Source organism: Choristoneura fumiferana, chromosome 18, assembly GCF_025370935.1.
Source record: "Choristoneura fumiferana chromosome 18, NRCan_CFum_1, whole genome shotgun sequence".
In the NCBI taxonomy this organism is placed as follows: Eukaryota; Metazoa; Arthropoda; class Insecta; order Lepidoptera; family Tortricidae; genus Choristoneura; species Choristoneura fumiferana.
In genome coordinates, this window is record NC_133489.1 from 20,667,398 (window position 1) to 20,685,840 (window position 18,443).

The 18,443-nt window shown below is 38.7% G+C and overlaps 1 protein-coding gene across 1 annotated transcript; it reads left to right on the forward strand.

Annotated features, from left to right (window-relative positions):
- The first annotated feature begins 16,868 nt into the window (after positions 1 to 16,868).
- Positions 16,869 to 18,193, forward strand: LOC141437694 (uncharacterized). Its single transcript, XM_074101153.1, has 2 exons — positions 16,869 to 16,953; positions 17,305 to 18,193. Exon 2 carries the CDS (start codon positions 17,310 to 17,312, stop codon positions 18,081 to 18,083), a length of 774 nt encoding a protein of 257 aa, XP_073957254.1. The 5' UTR covers positions 16,869 to 16,953; positions 17,305 to 17,309; the 3' UTR covers positions 18,084 to 18,193.
- The last annotated feature ends 250 nt before the right edge of the window (positions 18,194 to 18,443 follow it).

Below are 18,443 nucleotides of genomic sequence, written 5' to 3' on the forward strand. Positions count from 1 at the left end.
TGGTGGTGGCAGATTGATTTGTGTATGTTCTTACGGTGTGGAGGTGGAGGAACTGCATGAACACGCATATCTTGCATAAACGTAGCTAAGTATCATAAGGTCGCGGGTGAGCAGTTATTGTTTTGTTTAATTTATACATACATATATCACTATTATTTACTTTCTAGGAATAATAAGTACCTACTTGCATCTTATGTTGTTTTGTAGACAACTCGCTCAAAACCTTACAGATAATTAAGATTGTTTTTTTGGAATCTTTTTGTATTTTTTATTTACATGTGTAGCAGTGATGACAATAAAAAGTAACGGCCAAGTGGGTGTCAGACTCGCGCACGAAGGGTTCCGTACAATCTATACAACATTTATTAGACATTAGAAAAAAACGGCAAAAAAAATTTTTATTCTGTTTTTAGTATTTGTTGTCATAGCGGCCACAGTTATACATAATCTGTGAAAATTTCACACGGAAATTCAGACGGACAGTTGGACGGACAGCGAAGTCTTAATAATGGTTTCCGTTTTTACCCTTTGGGTACGGAACCCTAAAATCAGAGGCCTTATTGTCTCACGAATTCGGAATCACGATCGTTTTAACCACCTCCTTCTGTCACACAGATTAAGATAAAAAGAGATAGTAAGTGCAATCGCGAGCACCAGAGCATTAGACAATATAAGTAGCCACTAATTCTAAATCAAGACAAGACGTCGCCGTGAATGACAAGTTTTGAAAAACCTTCGAAAGCTTGGTCATTCGGTCTAACTCAACCACTGAATTATTCAAAATCTATTTTATGTTACCATGGAAATAAAAGCATATACAGCTAACTATGCATCTTCGCAAATATTCCCGCGTAAACTTAAACAGGAAGACTTAAATGTCGAGCCATTGCAGAGAAAGCCGCTCAAGGGAAATCAACGCAACGTGGTAAATAAAGTCAACAAACGCGGGCAAACTTGGCTCATATTTCATACAAGTATATAATTCGCTATAATGTTATTGCCGATCGATGTTCGTCATTTGTTTTCTTTATATTACAGCACTGTATACAGTTATAATTTTACTAGTAACTATGCGGTTTATGATTTTATCTACACCCATTAGTAAATCCTCAATTATGCGTTCAAAAACCATAGGTAATGACCAGCATTACGACATTGGATTCTATTATGAACACGCTGTATCGTAATGTTCATTACGATACCGGAATCGATATCGTAATGTTCAATCGTATCGTAATGTTTACATTACGACACTGAAGTCGATATCGTAATGAACATTACCGCACCGGAGCGGTGCCGCAGCTTCATCTTTGGGCGCAGGAGCTCGTGGGGCAGACATAGTTCTGGTTGCAATGCAGTTCATTCTCAATGGTTATTAAACGCATGATAGAGGATTTAATATATGGATGTAGATAATAGTATTTTATGCAACAGTTGTATAACAGGGTTCAAAAAAGGTGAGTGGCGTGAGTTACGATGTGAATTTTAGAACATCGTAAGAAAAAGACGCCACGAGCTTTTTTTGACTTACTTATGCAACGTTGCATACAATACTTTTTCTTCGACTGGGTACTTATTAATTACAATACAAAATTAAAGAAATAGTAAACTTTAAACATTTTCATACTTTAGTAAAAAGTATGGCAAACGCAAAGAGAAGGTAAACAACAATAAACAAGTGAGAAATATGAAAATGACAAAATTTGTCTAAGTTAAATTTTGTTTTTGATTAACGTTTACTTGCCTGTGATGATGATGAAAAACACGCGTTACTTATGTTGGCAGGCTATGGATTACGTTCGGAAAGTTTTTATTCTGTATAAAAACCATAAATATAAAGTATGTAACTGGCTGCACCTTAGCCTGTCCGAACGTACGAATGAGGGCTATCGTTTTTTGTCTTACTAGATGGCGCCACTGTTGCGTGAAGTTTTTAAGTGTGGCTTCAAAACAAAGTTTAGATAAAATCATATTTAATATATCTTAAAACCGTACCATAAAAATATCGAGCAACCACAGTCTTGCGTAGTCCCGTTTTATTCGGAAAAAAGGGAGGACAAAAGTTTTTGAAAGACAAAACTGTCTCAAATCACAGACATTCATTGACCCTTATCGCATAATTGCCATAATTAATTTCAGGTACTTAATGCAAAATATTCACAAAAACGTTCTAATTATAAATAAGCGTCGCTCACCCAAAAACTGAGATTTGACATTTCGGAGACCTCGCGCTCCACTAGCGCCTCTAGCGGTGAATTCAAACGCGATAGCCCTCATTAAGGAAAAAAAAGTAAGTGGTTGCAGTATCGTTTTAGCAACATTACGATACAGTGCTGTTATGGGGAATAGACAATATAGACTTTTCCAGAATCTTGTTATGTATGTATGCTGTTATATTACTGTTCGTGATTAAGTAAATCACAGATTACAGTATTGGAGTAGAAAAAGTAGTGTTATTGGGCGAATGCGGAGGTCCATTTGATAACTTTACATTTGTGTCATGTTTGTAATTGGTATAATTACATATAAAGCTATAATTAAGTAACTAACTACATGAGCCAATCGCTAGCAAGACTGTAACGTCAAACATAACCTCGATACTAACGCCATCTAGCGATCTTTTGTCTGTCAAGAAACCCACGTTGTATGGGCGAAGCTCGCGTTGAAATATTTTCGAGAGCTTCGTCTTAGTTCTTCACCAACTCTTCACTACTGTGAACTACTAAATCCGACAAGAGCTGTAAGATTTTGAAATTTAGCGTACTGTAATTATGATAAAAAATTTAATACTAGGTCAAATCCACAAAAATACAAACCCAAAGGACTAAACGCTGCTCCAGGCTCTACAATCCTCTGTTTGCAGTCCGTGACAAACACACCATGCGCTGGACTGCTCGCACAAATATACCCGGTATTTGATCGAGTAAGCTTGAAACATTTCCGCTTTTTGTTTTTATGCGGGTACTCGGTGGGTGTCCGTGTCGTGTTTATTAATGCGCAAGACAAAAACAAGTGGGTTTCAAGTTTCTATGTAATTTTTAATAACTAAGCATCAGTTATGTTTAAATTGAAAGTGTAGTTAGTCTTTAAATTTTGAGCAACCCCATCAGTAGGCATTGGATCAACGGGGCAATGCGGCAAGCATTTTTTGTACATTTAGGGGCTGTTTCACCATCCATTGATTAGCGTTAACTGACGGTTAAATGTGATACCGTCTTCGTCTATTCGAACAAAACAAATAGAGACGGCATCACACCTAACCGCCAGTTAACACTAATCAATGGATGGTGAAACAGGCCCTTACTATTTAAGATTGGTTTTTTGGAATCTTTTTGTATTTTTTATTTCAATTCCAAATTTTTACTTTTACGGTCATCCCGTAAAACCTAAATTGAAAATACAAACTGAAATATAGATGCACAGAAAAACCAGAAAAATAAGACCATCACTGGGAATCGAACCCAGGTCCTCGGTATTCCGTACCGCGTGCTATACCGCCACACCACTGATGGTCAACGGTACCGACACGAATTTCCCCTAGCCACTTAAGCAGTGACGCTAGCGACATCTATGCCGTAGCCCTCATCGAGAAACTTTACCTTACCCATTGCCTTTGCCTTACTATTTAGGCGTTAGTACTGTGTTGTGTACTCATTAAGGGTTGTTTCACGCGTACCACAACCACACCACGTCTCAGCGTTAAAATGCGGCAAAGCTGTGGTTACGTGTGAATAGTGTCGCTGCAGCATTTTGTAGTTGCGTTGTGGTGCCTACAAAACGTGGTTGTGATGTGGTTCCTTCGAGTGCAGACGCAGTTATACTCCGGCTTTCTGTGTCAAAAGTCTCGCTGTCGGTCATTTTTACGACGTTCCGCACAACCACGTGGCACCGCAGTACAACGTAGAATGAATGAAAGGGGAAGAGCGCAGGCGCGTGGTTGCGATGTGGCCGGCCGGCCGCTGCAGTGCCGCCGGTGGTTGCGTTGCCGTTTCGATGTGATTGCGATGTGGTTGCGTTGTGGTTGTGATGTGTTTGCGATGTAGTAGCGATGTGGTCGTATCATACACGCGGTCGATAGTGAAACAGGTCGATAGCAAAATGTGGTTCGTGTGAATTGTACTATTCATTTTCAATACAAAATATGCGCCCGAACACGTGTTGTGGTTGTCGTGTGGTTGTGGTACGTGTGAAACAAGCCTAAATATTATAGTAATTATACATATTTATATATGTATAGCTATAATAACTAACTAACTACGAGTATAACTGTTACAGCTAAGTAAACTTTACAAGTTAATGAGTACCTAATGGTCGCTAAAAGTTAATATTAAGTACTTAATAATATTTGCTGTATTATTATGAAACCCGATACTGTACGTACAGGACCATATTATTTTAACGTTTCACCTTAATTTTTTCGAAAAAAAGGCAAAAAAACTGTGCATTTCTGTAGAGAAATCCATATTTTTCCGCGGACAGTACCCGTGAATGAACGCCACTTTTCCGCATTAAAATTTAGATTATCACATGATCAGAGGCAACGAACCCTAGCCCAGGTGCAGTGTTGCCTCTGATTTATAGACAGTCTACGGACAACTTTGCTCCGCATTGTGCGAGCAAATATTTGAATTTAGAAATCAATTGGCGGCCATTTTGTTAAGGGCGCGACGATTTATCGTTACCAAAGATTTATGTGACGGATATCTCGCGTTGTTAATAAGACTGTGTGTATTGATAGAGTAACTTATGGGGAAAATACGCATAACTATAGAAATATAAGAAGGATCGGAATAGCGCGTATGTTTACAGTAGGTACTTATTATTATTTTTTAATTTTCCTGTAACTTATAACTTTACTTGAATTTGCTAGGGTGTCTTTGGAGCTCACATCGATTTGTGTTTGGTATTTTTTTGAGCCCTGTACACAAAGGGTGTCAACAAAACCATACGAGTATGAATAAGGACCCACTGACCCTTCACCTGTATAGTACCTATCTAAAAACTCTAGTTATGTATCTTTTGATCAAAAATTTATGAACACTTGATATATTATAGATTGTATGTAGGTATACTTACTATACATTATAGATGCTATAAATACACTCAAAAAATAAAAGTAATATTTTTCTCTTATTAAAAAAATAAGTTTAAAAATATGTAGAAATTTTGTATATTACACAGGTATATAATTACAAGAGTACCTACATTGTATGTAAACGGTAAAAGTTAATTTAGTCTTGTATCCACCAAAACATAAGTGGACGTAAAATGAAAACACCCACGTCGTTTAATTAAACAAAAGTTAAGAAATTCAGTAAATTCCACGCGTTGCTGTCATATGTTACTTAGTTTTGTTTCGTAACAGCTGAACAGGAGTAGAGAAAGCATACGAAACGAGTAGGTAATAAAAATTTAAGTACCTACTTGTTCAATTTTAATTTACGTTAAAATGTGTTTATTGAAATTATTTTCATCAGTAAATAGCGTAAGCCAGGTCATTCATCATCTTCTTCAACCTATATAAAACTTCGATCCATTGCTGGGCACAAGCTTCCATTTGAAATGAAATTCTTGTTGAAATTAGTCTTGGGCTGTGTTAGATCATAGTCTCAGATAGTTCATAGGTCAGATAAATATTTGAATCCTGAAGGTAACAAAAAAAAACACACACACACACACACACCCATAAACTTTTTCTTTCATATTAGTAGTATATGTAAGAAAAAAGTACTTAAAAGTTATAATTATTTTGACAGCTCTATTCATATAAATAATAGAAAGTACCTAGTGTCTTCGAAAGTACCAAGCTTCCCCTTAACGAAACTATTCTCTCCGTTAGCCGTGCAAACGTACAGGGTGTTCAATAATTCGCCCGTTGGATTGGATCTCAATTATTCTGTTGAACTTGTTTCAAATTGCTAGTTTGATACGCTCCTTGGATTTATCTGGGCCATTTCCAATAACGATTTCATCTTGTGTTTGCTAAATTATCGGAGAAAAATCGGATCGAGAAAAACTGAAACATTTTTTTAAATTAATTTCGAAAATCGAAAAATTAAGTCTCAGTTCAAAATATATCACAGCCTTAGGTTTAATTCCCCGGCAATTTGTATGGAAACACCTTATTAATGATTGTATCTTTTGATTGCTGAAAACCGTGTCTTAAGGGCGATTAATAAGGAATTACGAACGGGTCTATTAGAAGCCCGAAATTGAAGACAGAAGGCTTTGGCTATTGTGTAGATTTTTATAATTTCAGTACCGTATGACATATAATGTTTTTACCACTCTAGTTACCTAGAAGCTTATGCAATGAACAGTGAAAACGCTCGTCGCCCCGCTATCCGCCCCGCTGCCTGCCCCGCTACTCGCTGGCGTCCAGTTCGCGGCCTCAGATACGTCCTCTAGTTTTCCCGCCATATTTTGAAACATAAATGAGATGTGGCAGTGGCGGGTCACCCACCGTCACTACGCCCCCTAGCCCTATACTACGAAGTGTAAAATTCGAACATCATATCATGCTGTCTCGCTGTCGCTAATATTATTTAATACGAGATTGAGAGGGACGGTTCGATACGAACTTCGATTTGAGAATTTCGTATTAGCCCCCCTGGTCCCTCGACTAATCTCTAAAACTGGCGGAGTGCGTTGATGTATGACTAAAAATAATTACTGACTACACTGTCTACACTATATAAACATCAGGTCATATAAGCCGTGTGTAAATTTGAGATCAGCCACTCAGTTTATTTACGTTAGATTAATTATGTTCGTATTTGCCTGTAGAAATAAATTCATGTGTACAACTTTTTACAAGCTTTTATTTAGTTTCACCTGTCCCGTTGTCTGTCTGTCTGTCTGTCTGTAATCAAATCTTGCAAGTTCAATTTGGTATACTTATGTATTGCGTGACAATGCAATAATCTGGTAGTGACATCCTGGTAGTCCGGCCAGGATCGTCTCCACAGGACGGAACTCTTCACCGGTAATGGCATCAACTTCAAATTTGGTATGCAAATGTAGTTTGGGTGACAATACAAGTACAGTCAACATAAAGTACAGCCAGCAAAAAAAGATTGTTTAAAAATGTTTTATTTAGCAAAAACTTATTTCTATTGTAAATAGTAAGTTAAAAAAACCCCAACTTAATCTATGTATTTAAATATTGAGTGACAGACGTACAAGTACACAATCGATTCTCTATTACGTACGAAAAATTTACGAAATGTATGTTGTGTTTCGGTGTGGAGATTAAGACAGCCGGTGCAATTACTGGCACTTGAGGTATCCCATCTTAGGCCTCTAGGTTGGCAACGCATCTGCAATACCCCTGGTGTTGCAGATGTTTATGGGCGGTGGTGATCTCTTACCATCAGGAGACCCACTTGCTCGTTTGCCATCCAGTCGAATACAAAAAAAACCAGAAAATCAAAAATTGACCGAATCGGGTCCAATCATAGGAGTGCTACATAAACTATATTTACTAAGACGGAACACCCCTTCTGTTTTGAGTGGGGGGATAAAAATAAAACCTAACACTTGCCACTAGTATCTATATTAAGCCCTAGGATATTCTGGAAGACTGTGATTCTCTCGCAAAATCTCCGGCTCACGAGATTTCAGCCGAAGTCGAAAACTGTGCTTCGCGAAATTAGCCGCCATTCTTGGACTTACGTGTCTAGGTTAGATGCGCGTTGCGTTATTGGAGCCGTCGTTTTAATCGAATATTAGAAAGAATATGATGGATAAACGTGATGGAGAAACTTAATAGTTACTATAACTATTTTAAAAAGTTTTTCGCCTTTAAGCCACATTATAAGCGAGTAGCACAGGATATATTTTATACCGAGAATGAGGCCAGTTTTTACGAGATAAAGAGGCGGCTGCGACCAACAGCTACTTTAATATTCACATCTATTTCTCCATACTAATATTGTCTCTGTCTAACTTTTCTTTTGTCTTATGTCAAAGATGTAATATTTAAGTAAGAAGTGGTGTCCTCAATCAATTACTGTAATAAAGTAAATAAGCAAAATGCATATCTCCGGTTATAGGTTTTTTTTTACTGTCTATTTTTAACTAAATAAAACTTAAACTTAATACCTTCAGGACCTCAAATACAAGAAATATAAATAAAAAATATAATATAAAAACAACTCATCATCATCATCGGTTGCTCAAATAAGTTGCATTATTTATACGTTATTATTATCTGTCATCAGTCGCAAGACTATAATCAGATTTTTTGAAGGGAAAGATGGCGATTGTGAAAAGGTGGTCCATTGACCAGTTCTTGCATCTTCAAGGAAACACAATTGCCCTTTTTAGTATCTTTATATTATTATTAGGTTGCAGCAGCACTTTCGCAAGCAATCTATTGTCGTGTTTATGGTTGATATTTCAAAATAACAGCGTATTTCGATTTTCCGCATAAGCTGTATTTTATCGCGGTCGGATCTCACCCTACACAGGATAGGCTAGTTGGCAAACTTGGGCTCTTACCACTTAGTAGTTCTGGCAATATTGCTGTAGCACATGTGTTCACATTGCCACATTGCCACTTTTACTTTAAAACTTGTATTGTCTCTACTTTACTATCGTCTTGGCTCATAGAATACTCGTAATAGGACTGTGGCCGTTTTGTGTAACGCCCTGACAATCGCACCGCATTCATCGTCTCTTTCTACCCTCGTCTTATACCGTATGACAGAAAGAAGTGGTGAAAATGATTGTGATTTCAAGGTGTGTTAGACAATAAAGCTTCCGGTTATACAGCTATGATTTCATGCAGAAACTCGCAGAGTTCCACTTTCGAATAAATCGTCAACATAACACGCATCATAAAAGATGTTAACGCTATTCAAACTGTTTTTTCCCTTCTCAAACAAAATGAATGAGCTACGTTTTCGGGTAAGTTTTAAAACTAATCTAATCTAAACTGGACTCTATCGAAAATCATTTTGAAATATTTTGACAACGCAAGATTCCCTGTATTATGTTATATTATTATTAAATACTCCAAAGTTCCGCTCTTGACCTTAACATCTCCCTATCCAGAGCTATGTTAGGCCACTCGCTCAGTTTCACGTCCAGATCATCTCGTCATCTCCGCCTCGGCCTGCCTTAGACCCATGTGGCTTTGTGCGCCCATCTTGATGAAGTATAGTATATCTAGTAAAATTAGAAACAGTAATCTCGTATATAAAATGGGAACCAGGAAAAATTTGTCAGTTCGATTCTTTGACCTTTTAAAGGTAGCTGAGTACTTAGTAAAGGCTTTAAATAATAAACATACCTACATATGTTATCTTCAAAAAATTACGACTTATAAAATAAATTACTACGCAATGTGTCACTACATGATCACTACTTTCATTTTTATTCGAAACATCGCACGTGCTGACCTGACAGCTGTCACAGATCCGCTTCTCTCTCGTTGGTAAGAGACAGAAGCGGAATTATTGTATGCAATACATTGCTGTTCGAAAAAAAAATTGGTAATGAAATAGTACATTGTTGCACCAAGCAGAAAGTTATTTATTATTGCACCTTGTGCCGATTTGGAGCCCGAGCGTGAGCGAGGGCTTTAAAAAGCACGAGGGCAATATAAATTAATTAATGCGAGGTGCATAATCTGCTTTTCTTTCAACTATTGCTCTAGAGCAGAAAAGTCCCGCTTTGTGCTGGCTATTTAGTGCGGTTATGATGAAATTAAAGCATAGTTGGAAGAAAAGGTAATTAATCGTGGCTACGCAATATCCGGGAATGGACGGGAGTTAAAGAGCGCCGCAGAGCTTTTTAGACTGGCAAAAGACCGATTTAGATATGCGGAGCTGACTGCCAACCTTCACTAGTTGGAGAGGCACTTGAAGAGGGAGAGAGGTAATTAACGCTAAACTATTTATTGCAATATCGCTTCAGCACTTAAACTACTCGCGCTTGTTTAAAAAATACACTCTGTATACACAGGTTAGTTGAAATTTCGATGCAAGTGAAAGAACCTTTTAAATAAATTGGTTTTAGGGTTCCGTAGCCAAATGGCAAAAAACGGAACCCTTACGGAGTCGTCATGTCTGTCTGTCCGTCCGTATCTCACAGCCACTTTTTTTCGAAACTATAAGAACTATACGGTTGAAACTTGGTAAGTAGATGTATTGTGTGAACCGCATTAAGGTTTTCACACAAAAATAGAAAAAAACAATAATTTTTGGGGGTTCCCAATACTTAGAACTGAAACTTTTTTTTTTTTCCATCAAATCCATACTATCTATGGATAGGTCTTCAAAAATGATATTGAGGTTTGTAATATCATTTTTTTCTAAAATAAATAGTTTGCGACAGAGAGACACTTCCAAAGTGGTAAAATGTTTGTCCCCCCCCCCTGTAACTTCTAAAATAAGAGAATGATAAAACTAAAAAAAGATGTGATGTACATTACCATGCAAACTTCCACCGAAAATTGGTTTGAACGAGATCTAGTAAGTAGTTTTTTTTAATACGTCATAAATCGTAAAGTAAAGGAAACTTTTATATTATGTTACTTGCTGCTACGGAACCCTTCATGGGCGAGTCCGATTCGCACTTGGCCGCTTTTTTTCGCATCGCACGAACTGTGCGTGGCGTGCGCTACAAAATGGATTCGAAAAGAAAAAAGCAGTGGAATGACTGAGCTCAAATACTTAGCATAGAATGTCAGTTTCGAAATAACGTTGGCAAAAATACAGGTACAAGGTTCAGGTGCAATTCTATCGAGGCGGAACGGACGCTTATAGAATTGGTAAATAGTAAAAATCTTGCCCGATCCTTGTAATTAGACGGTGAAAAATAGGCTACCAACAATAAAGATTTGACTAAACGAGATCGATTTGTAAGATCGATAAGTAAATATATACTCAGCGGCACAAAATTTTTGCCGCTCAGTCATCCCAGCCTATATACGTCCCACTGCTGGGCACAGGCCTCCTCTCAGAAACAAGAGGGCTTGGGCCATAGTTCCCACGCGGGCCCAGTGCGGATTGGGAACTTCGCACGCACCATTGAATCGCTTCGCAGGTTTGTGCAGGTTTCCTCACGATGTTTTCCTTCACCGCAAAGCTCGTGGTAAATTTCAAATGTAAAACTCAGAGGTACGAGCCGGGGTTCGAACCCACGACCCTCTGCTTGAGAGGCGATAAGGTCAAACCACTAGGCCACCACGGCTTCACGGCTTGCCGCTCAGTATACATAAACAAATCCGAGTGTAAGTATAAGAATTGCTCGTTTAAAAATATATAATATATCACGAGCACTTCAACACGTTGCTAAAGAAAGTTTCTTATGATTGATGCATTCTGTTCAAAAGTTTCAGCCAACTGCAGCCAACTTGGAGCACGATACTGTACAGGGCATTATACGAGTAGATACAGAGTTATAGCCCAACTAAAGCGTTTTCACTTGAGCGCAGCGAGCCAGCGGAGTGGTGAGCGAGACGGAAATCCACCAATAGGATTGCATAAAACCTCCGCTCCTTTTTAGTCGGCAGGGAATAGGTAACTGGCTTAAAAATTAGAAGCGAGGAAGAGGAGCAGGGAATCGGATGTAAAAACAGCCCGCAACGCTGCTCCGCATTACTTTCTCGTTTCGCTCGGCCATCTAGCTCCGTGGCTATGGACAAATACAGTCTGTAACTCCGCGCCACATTATCCCGTTTGCTCTGCTCCAGTGGGCAAGCAACCTTATGCTCTAAGACAAAACCAAGATTATTTTAGTGGAAGCTATACAATGTGTTATTTTTGATATCCGTTAACTTTAAGGGGACAATCTACATGTCAAATGAAGTTAATTTCTCTAAGACACTAGTTGTCTAACTCTTACTGTTTAAAAGATAATCAAGTATTAAGATAATTAATTATTTGCAGTAAAACAGCGTAAGGTCCGTAATTTATAATTTTTTTTCAAAGTCCATAACTAATTCGTGTTTAATTCACACATATGTAGCAAAAGAAAGTTAAATATGTGGATTTTTTGATGCCTCTCTTATGTGTAACGTTAATGGCACTTGTCAAGTCTGTTTATTTTACAATTTAACAATTAACAATGAATATGAAGCTATTATATGCAAGAAATAAAGATATTTATTTTCGAAAAATGTTTTTTTAATGTCGCGGAAAAGGTAATTATCAGGTAGTTCCTATCAATGAACTGAGTCGTCTGACGAAGTTAACGGATATCAAAAAAAACACGTGTAGATAAAGTTTCAAAATTTAGCTGAGATTTTATTTTATTACGAGTGGGAGGCTAACGAGCACCGTGGTCATGTGATGGAAATGATCACCACAACACGAAAACTTCACTCGAAATTTACTACGAACTTTGAAGGAAAACATGCGACGATGATGACGAATCGCTGGGCCCGCGCGCTCTCTTTCTGAGAGGAGTTCTTTGCTATTTGGTGAAAGTAAAATAACTTTGCTTTCCACAGAAATAGGAATGGCACTGTCTTTTTATATTCACTCTGCCTATTCAGTTGGAACACATTTTGATTTCGACTGGATGCTACCAAAGCGGCAATGTGTGTGCGTTGTCGCATAGCGCTACCGGAATTAGTCTAAAGCACCCGCGCGTTCACTTGCACGCGATTTGCAGTAGACTTACCGCAGCGACCAAAGAATAAAGATATGGCCAGAGGGTGCAAGATCATTATAAACGGTGGTAATGTTTAAAAATTTCGTGATTTCACTCATATCTGGCATATCTGGTTTCTGGCATATCTCAATTTCATTCATACAAAGATCAGTTTATTAAAGAAGATTAGGACCAAACCACTGGATTGAGCTTCACTATCCCAAAATTCTCTCCACGGAACGTCATTTCTACTCAAGAATGGTGCGTGAAGCGGTTGAAATAATAAAGCACAAATATTTCAACCTGGACGATGGATATAAGTCGGCGTCGTGATGAACGTTCGGGGGGGCGGTCGGACATTGTTATTCAATTCAAATTCAAATCATTTATTCAGTAAATAGGCCGCAATGGGCACTTTTACACGTCTTTTTTTAAACTACCAGCGCTTTCGGAAAGACCATCATTGCCAAGAAGAATGCGCCGCAACAAACTTGGCAGAAAGTCATTCTTTCAACATAAAATAATTACAAATAAAATACTTAAAAACTACAGTATACAATTAAATAGTCAGTGTTGTGTGTCGGTGTGATGGGATAATAAATAAAAATTACCAAGTGCGGGTAGTTCGAGATACGAGTGATCAAGTGCGGGTAGTTCGAAGGACTCGCGCTGCTAGGCAGACTTGACACCCCACACTTCAGTCTACTCGTGACCACGGCCCTGTAATGTGGTCGAAACGTCGAGGTGAATATTACTCATGTGTTTAGCGTGTTAAGTCCCGTTTGTATTGTGTTTAATTATAAACGGTAGTAAGTAGGGGTTACCAAATATTTGTTAAAGAGTTGCGCTATGAAGTAGGTAGTTTAAAAAGCACTTGTTTGTAAGGTGCCAAATATATCTTTAATTACATCTATTGCACCTTTGACATGCTCGTACGATGCATAATTATTATTGTCCGATTTTTTCGATTTATTCTTCCTATCAGTCAGTAGGTATAACTTTTTTTAATTGTGAGTCTTCTACGGATTCATTATATATTTTTTAATACCTATAATATAAATTAAATCAAAATTGTCGATGAGTAATCAAGATACCTACAAAGTTCCCTGGAAATTTCTTGAACGCTCTCCTATTTTGAAATAAAAGATGTCTAGCTAAAATATTTGCGTGCAGCTAAGGTATTTAGATGCGCATTGTGTTTAAAATGCAAATGGCTGCTCTGACCCGCAGCCCAGTTCCTTTCAGAAATGAGCAATTGCAAACCTTTGCATTAAATTACTTTCGTCTCGCTCGATTGTCAGTATTTTCTTGGCATTTTCACATAAAATTAGAATTATATATTTTGTTGTATTAAATGCAGGTAAAAGAGCTAAAGAGTGCAAATGAAAATTTTATTTTCTGAATATAACAAATGAGAGCAAGGTTTTGATTTCTTCTGCGTCCGTTTTTGTTTCTGCTTAACTTTACATTTTTACATCTCTTCCCGTCTTCCGTTATTACGCTTCTGTCGTATCACTACTTAACATTCCCGGATTGCGGTTGTGCCATTATCATTGACATCTATGTACCCTACGGCACTAGACTCGCTGTTTGGAGCAAAACGCGCGGCGCATCACTCATCAATATTACTTTGACACAACCCACGTCACGGACGTCGACAAAATGTATTGAAAGGTTCACAAATCCGAAAATTTTGTGCGCTGTTTCGATGTAAGAAACATGCAGTCTATACATAGATGTCGATGGCTTTTGATATTCTACCTTTCTCCGCGTCTATTTGCACCCACTCTATAATCTGTGAAGTAATTACCGTGAAGCGTGGCCGCGGCACCATATTTCATTAAAATAACTTATTGCCGCGGATTATCCTGCAGCCTTTTATATAGTCGTTTCAAATTCGCTTTATTCCCTTGGAAATATTTAGTAGACTCAAAATATACGCAGAGATTTAGGATCGAATCCTACTAATATTATAAATGCGAAAGTTAATGAGTACCTATACCTATGTGTGTTTTTAGGGTTCCGGAGCCAAAATGGCAAAAACGGAACCCTTATAGTTTCGCCATGTCTGTCTGTCTGTCTGTCTGTCTGTCCGTCCGTCCGCGGCTTTGCTCAGGGACTATCAATGCTAGAAAGCTATAATTTTGCACGAATATGTATGTAAACTATGCCGACCAAATGGTACAATAAAAATTTCAAAAAAAATTTTTTTTAGTGTACCTCCCATAGACGTTAAGTGGGGGTGTTTTTTTTTCTCATCCAACCTTGTAGTGTGGGATATCGTTGGATAGGTCTTTTAAAATCATTAGGGGGTTGCTATAACGATTTTTCGATTCAGTGATATGTTTGCAAAATATTCCACTTTAAAGTGCAAATTTTCATTAAAATCGAGGTTCCCCCCTCTAAAATCTAAACGGGTGGGTGGAAAATTTTGAAAAAATTCAGGACGGTAGTAAGTATATCAAACTTTCAAGAAAAACTATAACGGCTAAATTTTCTTGAGAATTATTAGTAGTTTAGGAGTAAATAGCAGCCTAAGGTATAAAATATACCTAACTTGGAAGATTCCGTATAAAATACGAAATCCTTAGAAAAATATTACTTGTTGTTTTTGTAATGGCCACGGAACCCTATTTTGGGCGTGTCCGACACGCTCTTGGCCGGTTTTTTTGATACTTCTTCACGCGAAAACGGCTAGACGGATTTGGATGATATTTGGTGTGTAGATAGCTGGACGTCTGGATACATATAGTCTTTAGTACGTAGGCTTTATTCTGACATTCCCGCGGGATTCGGATACAATCTTTAAATCGCAACCGCTGGGATTAGATACATGAAATTTGACATGGGTCTCTTTATATGCGCACTATTGACGACCGGATGACCAAGTGGTTAGAGAACCTGACTACAAAGCTTGAGCCGCGGGTTCAATTCAAAATGTGGTGGGTACAAGGGTGAAACCTTTCATAATCAATCTCGCTGTGATTTCCTTGGCAAATGTATTGGATGTCAACAGACATTAGAAGCACAAAGGTTCCATCTTGGTAGGTGATGCAGTTTTTCGATTCGATTGCTATTTGAACACGAACAACGGTAGGTAATCTTAGTTCTTCTACGGATTTTCTCATACTTTAATCTTCAAAATTCTTCCATAGCAACGTCATATTACAAGTTATAATTTATCGATCACGTGTTACGACATTTGCAGTAGCCGTATGTATTCACAAAGCCGGTAATCATTTTATTGCTTTTATCGCAACTAATTTCTTTATGGCACCAATAAACGAGTCAACGCAAATTCTGAGGCAATTTTCATTATTTTATTTGTAACCCTGATGCTCCGTATGGCCTTTGTTTAAAGGTCTCTACCCATTGCACCGTATCATACCATAACCGTAATAGGAACAAAAATATATTCTTTGTATTGAAAAGTATGAAACTATACCCACTTTTCTTAACCAACCGTCGCTGTCGGGTGCCATGCACGGAGCGTCAAAAAAGGTGCCGATATGCTTCCTATGGGTATGACACGTGTTGACATTCCGTGCTTGATGCATTCCTATTACGTGACTACAAGACAACAAAGCTATCTAGTACAGTCACCTACATTAATTATGTCATAGCGGAGCGTGCAAAAATATCTGATATATCGTACCGGCCCTAGAAATATGTAGTCGTATTAAATAGATATTTATACACGTTTTGCTGTGTCAGATATTGATGGATAATCAGTGAACTACATTGGCTTACTTTGCTTTTCGAAACAACAGTGTAGTTCATTGGGTGGCATTCTTTCCCGGCCCGGATAACACCGACATGGAAATACCGGCCCTGTTTTTTGTGTACACGCCCATAGAAACTGACAGGAGCTTCTATGGGCGTGTACACGAAAAACAGGGTCGGTATTTCCATCCCGGTATTATCCGGGCCGGGACAGAGTGTCACCCTAGTTCATTTATTGTATACTAAGTATTCATTACATCAATCAAAATACAATTCATTGCATCCTTTGTATCGATATGTATCATATAAAGTTTAGTCGATAATGGTTGTTTCTATTCGTACAATAAAGTACTTCACCTTTCATCAAGAAATACAAATAATATTGTGACTGAATCTGTCAGTTATTCGATAATTGATTATCTTTCAGGAAAGGATAATGATACGACAGATAATCTCTAATCCGCCATTACTTTATCTTCACGCTAAACATGAAGCATATTTACGACTCGGATCAAAATTATTAAAGATTATCAATAACTTACTTACAGACGAATAGAGATAACATTTTTGTATAAAAACTAGAAGATTTGCCAGAGAAAGCATAGTTTGAAACATCAAACCAGACAGGTAAGTTCATATAGAACAATGATACGTAGATACTTGATATATATTGCGTAGATATAAAAAATCCTCGGAAAGGAAAATTTAAATCCAAAAATAATTTTAAAAATGTTTTTAAATGGAAAATTATTAGAGTTTTGTGTTTCAAAATTAGTTAAGAAGAAAATCTAGTTACAATCCTACTCTGTACCTATGTATAGTGACTTTTTTAATTCATGAGATCTGATTCAAGATAGATAATATTTTTCCCCCTAATATCTATGATGCCGTCTTTGTTTAATTGGTCCAACTAAACAATAAAACAATAAGACTTTACAGAGATAGTGAAACAGGTCTTTAAAATTATTTCATTCGCAGCAACCATGAAATTCCTGCTGATCGTCGCTTCCGTTGTCGCCGTGGCCGTCGCCGGCCCGACCCGCGCCTTGGTCACCCCTGGTGTGGCCGGACCTGCGCCCATCATCGTCGAGCCCGAGAGCCCCATCGCTGTCGGACCCGCCTTCATTGAGAGCCCCATCGCCGTTGGACCCGCTTTTATCGAGAGCCCCGTCTCTGCTGGACCCGTCTTCGTGGAGAGCCCCATCTCTGTCGGACCCGCCCTAGTTGAAGGTGAAGCACCCATCTCTGTTGGACCCGTCTTCGTGGAGAGCCCCATCTCTGTCGGTCCCGCTTTCGTCGAGAACCCCATCTCCGTTGGACCCGCTTTCGTCGAACACCCCATCGTTGTCGACACCCCCGTCAACCCCTCTCCCGTGCCCGCTCCCGTGGTCCCCGCGCCCGTGCCCGCTCCCGTGGAGGCTGCTCCCGCCAGCGGCTCTCCCCTTGTCCAGATCATCCTGAACATCAACCAGGCTGCTTCTGAGACGCCCGCTCTCGTGCCCGCTCCCGTCGTGCCTGAGGCGCCCATCAACCCGACCCCCGTGATCGTTGTTGACGAGTCCGTCCAGGACACCATGCCCGTCATTGTTGTCGACGAGGCCGCCGTGCCCATCGAAGTTGTCGAGAACCCCATTGAGGACGTCGCCATCGTGCCCGCCCCCATCGTGATCGAGCCCACCCCCATCGAGCTGCCCGCCCCCGAGCTGCCCGTCGTCATCCCTGCGCCCGTCGTCGTCCTCCCCGACATCCTCAACTAAGCGAATCAGTGTTGTTGTTTGACACGAAGTGTTAATAACTTCTTTACCTTAGAACAGTGTCTATAAACTGTATAAGTGATGCGTTTGTGAATAAAACACTTCTTTCGTAATTTTTTGTTTAATTAGAAAAATATCTTACTTACCTTAAAACATGGCTTTCGTGATCAGATAATCTACGACGTAATTATGCCTCTAGTGGTAGGGTGATAGCACTAGTCATAGACAAGAAGGGTTTTTTATGGAACCAAATTTTTAATTAATAATAATATATAACATAATAGGGATGACGACTAGGTTAAAAATATATCATTCTATTTCGTACTGGTACGCTCGACTTTAATGAAAATTTGCACTTTGAAG

Bases quoted from the DNA above. Each gene is read 5' to 3' on its own strand.
- LOC141437694 (XM_074101153.1), top strand. From the start codon at position 17,310: ATGAAATTCCTGCTGATCGTCGCTTCCGTTGTCGCCGTGGCCGTCGCC.